At 50.4% G+C, this 5,723-nt stretch overlaps 1 protein-coding gene across 1 annotated transcript; it reads left to right on the top strand.

Moving 5' to 3' along the window:
- Positions 1–867: 867 nt before the first annotated feature.
- On the top strand, positions 868–5,401 carry LOC149115487 (uncharacterized). Its single transcript, XM_089285691.1, has 3 exons — positions 868–3,826; positions 4,547–4,686; positions 5,321–5,401. Exons 1-3 carry the CDS (start codon positions 868–870, stop codon positions 5,399–5,401), a joined length of 3,180 nt encoding a protein of 1,059 aa, XP_089141817.1.
- Positions 5,402–5,723: the final 322 nt, after the last annotated feature.

Genomic DNA, 5,723 nt, shown 5'->3' with positions numbered 1-5,723 from the left:
CCCCTGAGATACAGACCTACATCGTTCACCTTCGAGAGTCCCAGTCTCTCATCGAGAGACGTGAACGTGAATCGTGGAGAGACCTTTGTAACGAGATACGGACCTTCGCCAAGGTCCAAGCAGAATGGGGACTAGGCGCCCTCAAAGTAACTCTAGAGACATGTCTGCTAGATTATTGTCCCAAATCAAAAGTTCCAGGAATGGGAAGTAAGCACATGGTCGTGCATGGATTCTACACAGACGAACAAAATTTTAAGCGAGCAATATATTTAGGGTACGGGTTTAATCATGCCTATTACAGAATACCAGACGTTAAGAGACTTTTATCCTCACCTCCCACAGAATAGTAGTTACTGGGATCGACTACCTCCTGAACTACAGGGCTACATAATGCGTCTAGCCAGGAATCAAATCCTACTCGAGCGTAGAAGAAACAAAAAGTTACGACGTCTTCTCAATGAAATAGTAGCCTATGGCAAACTGAAAGAACAATGGGGCATAGCACACATTAATATTGTTATAGTTCGATGTAATTCGCCATGCTGTTTGAAAAGGAAGAAAGAAGACAGATTCACACATATGAAAATATTCGGGTGTTACATTGACATTGATGATAAACCTCAAAAAACGGATTTATCCGACTCTTACAAAGAGGCCAAGAGACGCGGCCCCATAGAAAAGACTTTCCTCTACCCTCACAATGACACTAAGTACGCTCATAATAGGTGGTTAAGAAAACAAAATCGTACCCACTCTCTGTAAATATGGACTACGGTGATTCGTTGTAAAAAACCAACCAATAAAAAACTTTTTGTGTTTATTGATAAAATGCGATGTTTGTGTCATTGTCTCATTCAAATTGCACTCATGTCTTCACAGAACAGACGAACCCACGACGAAGCGTTCCTCTTCGACGAGGACGATGATGATGACTGGATCTTTGATCCGGCTCTCGACCAAGTGATGACCCAAACCGGAGGTGGTAGCAGCACAAGACCACTCCTAGAATTCGAATTAAGACCCGTAGGCGCTCGCCGTAACTGGAGAAACGTCCTCAACAAACAACGATTCGAAGCCACGCTCAGACAACATAGAGACGTGACTCCCAGGGAGAATCTAGGCCAAGAATTGACTCATGCCCTTCAACGATCCATCGAGCAACAAATCGCTCAGGATCCTACCCTGACACTCAACTCCACGGTCCATTTCACCATGCAGTCCAGTGCCTTCACGCACGCCTTTCAATCCACCACTTTCACCGTGCGCGAATTCGAAGAAGGGAGTGAAAGACTAGACACTTATCTCCAGTCTCTCGCAGCCAAACTCAACTCCAACGAAGAATTCACCCCCGACGACACGTTTACCATGGAAACCACTTTCATACGCACCCCAGGTCCCGGGCGTGGTCACGGAAAACGATACAAACCGAGTTGTGCGGCCGTACGGGGAATCGTCAAACGGTCGCGCGTGACCATCCAAAGCAAAGACAATCTCTGCTGCGCTCGCGCTATCGTCACCATGAAAGCCCTGGTAGATGCTGACGGGAATCCACGAGACCAAGATTACCACAATCTCAAACAGGGGCGACCCGTCCAAGAGCGATTGGCCAAAGAACTCCACCGTCTAGCCAACGTCCCCGAAGGACCTTGCGGCATTCCCGAGTTGCAGCAGTTTCAGGCCGCGCTACCTGGGTACCAACTCAAGGTCCTTTCCATCGATCCACCGCACATGCTCATTTACGCGGGACCCGTACCCTCGGACAAGATCATTCGCCTCATCAAAGAAGACAGTCACTACGACGGGTGCAATTCGTTTAAGGGATTCCTCGACAAATCCTACTTCTGCGACGAATGCAATCGAGGATACGATCACGACGACTTTCAAAATCATCCCTGCGACGGTAAATGGTGTCCCGCCTACAAACGAAAGGACTGCCCCGATTTCATCGAAGCCAAACGACCCCTAGCACGTGGCAAGTTTCCCGAACCCACCTCCATCTGCCGATTGTGCCACAGAAAATTCTTCGGAGCCCAATGCTACAACTACCACCTGCAACGGCGGAGCTTGAACATCCCATCCATCTGCGACACTTACAAAAAGTGCCCAGACTGTTGCCACGTCTACGAACCAAAACACAGGACTGGACGAGGAGGTGACCATCGTGTCCCCGATCACACGTGCGGATGGGGTGAATGTCTCATCTGCGAAAAAAAAGTCTTTCTGCCGACGCACCGATGTTACATCCAACGCATCCCCGAAGACGAAGACGAGCCCAAAAAGAAACGCGTGCCTCGCGACGAAGTCAAAGGTCGACCCTTCGAAGAACCCGAACCCGGTGATCCAGACACACGCGTCTGGGTGGACAGAGATCCGCCCCTTCAAGTGTACTGCGACTACGAAGCCATCAACGACGCCGAAGGGAATCAGACACCCATTCTACTCTGCTTAGAAGACGATGAAGAGGATCAATTCTGCTCCTTCTACGGTCCCACCTGCACCGCTGACATGTTCGACCACCTCGAATCCCTCGCAGTCGACGTGGACGGAGACGATCGGGACGTCATCGTCATCTTCCACAATCTCAAAGGCTACGACGGTATGTTCATCTTACAACACTGTTACGCCACGCATCGAGAAGTCACGGACCAGATCACCGTAGGCACCAAGATACTGTCCTTGAGATCCGACAGACTGACTTTCAAAGATTCTCTGTGCTATCTCCCATTCCCACTGGCCAACTTTCCCGCCACCTTCGGAATCAACGAACTGTGCAAGGGATTCTTCCCGCACAAATTCAACACACTAGAAAATCAAGAGTACGAAGGACCCATGCCACCGCGAGACATGTACGATCCCGACGGCATGTCCACCAAAAAGAAAGCCGAATTCGAACGGTGGTACCAAGAGAAAGTCAACGATAACTACCATTTCGTCTTACGGCAAGAAATGGAAACTTACTGCGAGTCGGACGTCAAACTCCTCAAAGCAGGCTGTCAAAAGTTCCGACAAGAATTCAAACAAAAAGCTGACTTCGACCCCATGGAGAAATGCGTCACCATCGCCTCCGCCTGCAACCGATTCTGGCGCAAGAAACTCGTCCCGCCCAACACCATCGTCTCCAGGCCACCTCGAGGCTGGCACGGTGCCAGATCCAATCAGTCCGTCAAAGCCCTGAAATGGCTAGCCTGGCAAGAACACTCGTTACAACACACAGACCAAGGCGATCGTATCCGCACCGTACGAAACGGAGGTGAAGTCCGTCTAGCCAATCAACTCGTCGACGGGTACGACACCGCCACTCGAACCGTCTACGAATTCCACGGATGTCTATGGCACGGGTGTCCTCGCTGTTTCCCACGCCAACGCGACCGATATCCCATCTGCCACACCGATCGCACTCTACAGGAAGTCTACGAGTCCACGCTCAAGAAACACGACCTTCTCAGGCACCAAGGCTACCAGCTCCACGTCAAGTGGGAATGCGAGTGGGACCTGGAGGTCAAAACCGACCCAGATCTCCGTCGGTTCCTAGACACGTTCCAAATCGTCGACCCGCTCGAGTCCAGAGAAGCCTTCTTCGGAGGTCGCACGAACGCCGTCAAACTGCATCACGTGACCAACGTGGCCCAAGGAGAGAAAACCAAGTACGTCGACGTGACGTCGCTCTACCCCTGGGTCAACAAGGAAGGCGAATACCCCGTAGGACACCCGCAAGTCATCGTCAACCCCGACGATCAAGACATACACCACTACTTCGGAATGGCCAAAGTGGACATACTGCCGCCTCACGAACTTTACCACCCCGTTCTACCTTTCAGGCACGGAGGTAAACTCACCTTCCCACTCTGCCGCCCGTGCATGGAACACGAAATGAACAAATCACTCCTAGAGAAATCGCATCACTGCCCTCACACGGCCGAGCAACGCACGCTCCGAGGGACCTGGTGCACACCCGAAATCCAGAAAGCCGTTGCCATGGGATACACGATCAACAAGATCCACGAAGTCCACCAGTTTCCACCCGAACAACGGCGTGAAGGACTCTTCGCCGATTACGTGAACACCTGGCTAAAAATCAAACAGGAATCCGCTGCCTACCCAAACTGGTGCAACACCCCCGAAGACAAGGCACGTCACGTACAACAATACCAACAGAAAGAAGGCATCGCTCTCGATCCGATCATGATCCAGAAAAACCCCGGACGCAAAGCGACCGCCAAACTCATGCTCGACTCCTTCTGGGGCAAGTTCGGTGAAAATCTACACAAACCCACCACCCAAGTCGTCTACAACGCGGCGCAACTCTTTGCCCTCGTTTCCAATCCTTTCAACGACATACGACAAGTCAGAATCGCCAACGACGAAGCCCTAGAGGTCGTCCACGCCGAACTCAAAGACAATCAACCCGATAACGGACGAATCAACATCTTCGTCGCCGCTTTCACCACCTGCTGGGCTCGTCTCAAATTATACAGCTACCTGGAACTGTTAAAGCAACAAGTTCTCTACTTTGACACCGATTCCGTCATCTACTCGCACAAACCAGGCCAAGCCGATGTTGCGCTAGGCGATTACCTGGGCGAGATGACCAACGAACTCGACGATGGCGATTTCATCACCGATTTCACTGCCGCTGGACCCAAAAACTACGGATACAGAACCCACCAAGGCAAAGTCTGCTGCAAAGTCAGAGGCTTCTCACTCAATGTACGAGGATCCAGGCAACTCAATTATGACGTCATGCGACAAAATCTACTCGACGAACTCACACAACCTCTCGAGGATGATGAACGACGCAACATCAACGCCGTCAACCCCAACTTCTTCTGGAGAAATCCCGCCACCAAACATCTCAGAGTCATCACACGGACCAAACGCTACGGACTCGTCTTCGACAAACCTGTCGTAGACACGAACACTTTCATGTCGTTTCCGTACGGATACACACCAATGTAATTTTTACTTCCTGTAATCAATAAAAATCAATTGTGAAACTCACTTCCGGTCTATCGCCTTATTTGCGCATGCGCGATCTATGACGTCATTTCCGGTGGGCGCCATTTTTGCTCCACCAAGGGGCCATCTTGGATTTTAAATTTTAAGAGAATGTATGGGAAAATCTTGGTCACGTGGTACAATCCCTGCACGCTGATTGGTTACGGCCCCTACGAGCGTGCTTCACTACTCCCGTTGTAAAGATTCCCCGTTCCCCGTTCCCCGTTCTCCGTTTTCCGTTTCCTATTCCCATTCCCATTCCATAATTTTCCGTTCCATGTTTTAAAGATAGCCTCACCTGACTCTGAAGATGACTTCCGCTCAGGTTGTCGAAACGTTGGTCACCAACAACGGTTCTTTCCAGGACAACCCAGGACAACCCGGACGGTCACACTATACGAACTAAAGACGAAATTGACGCTCTTCACGACCATCTTAACGAACAGAACGCCGACATCCAGTTTACCAAAGAAATCGAAGAAAATGGAAAACTTCCTTTTCTAGACTGTTTGGTAAGCCGCGACAACAACGAACTGCGAGCGACAGTGTACAGAAAACCGACGCATACCGACAGATTACTTGACGAATCATCCTACAACCCGACTTCACACAAAGCTACGACATAAAGACTTTTGACGAGACGAGCGCAACTGGTTCGTGACACACCGGACAGCTTACGTGACGAAAACAGATACCTTGAAGGTGTTTGTGACAAGAACAACTACAAC

Source organism: Orbicella faveolata, unplaced genomic scaffold, assembly GCF_042242905.1.
Source record: "Orbicella faveolata isolate gen_17 unplaced genomic scaffold, um_ofav_v1 contig_13, whole genome shotgun sequence".
In the NCBI taxonomy this organism is placed as follows: Eukaryota; Metazoa; Cnidaria; class Anthozoa; order Scleractinia; family Merulinidae; genus Orbicella; species Orbicella faveolata.
The sequence above is the reverse complement of the archived record's forward strand: the minus strand, read 5'-3'. Positions and strand labels throughout refer to the sequence as shown.

What these genes read in the sequence shown, in the direction of transcription:
- LOC149115487 (XM_089285691.1), top strand. Translation starts at nt 868, where the DNA reads ATGTCTTCACAGAACAGACGAACCCACGACGAAGCGTTCCTCTTCGAC. An exon ending in TCTACCTTTCAGGCACGGAG is followed by an intron (nt 3,827 to 4,546) that starts GTAAACTCACCT and finishes CGCACAAACCAG; the next exon opens with GCCAAGCCGATGTTGCGCTA. An exon ending in AAGGCAAAGTCTGCTGCAAA is followed by an intron (nt 4,687 to 5,320) that starts GTCAGAGGCTTC and finishes ACTTCCGCTCAG; the next exon opens with GTTGTCGAAACGTTGGTCAC.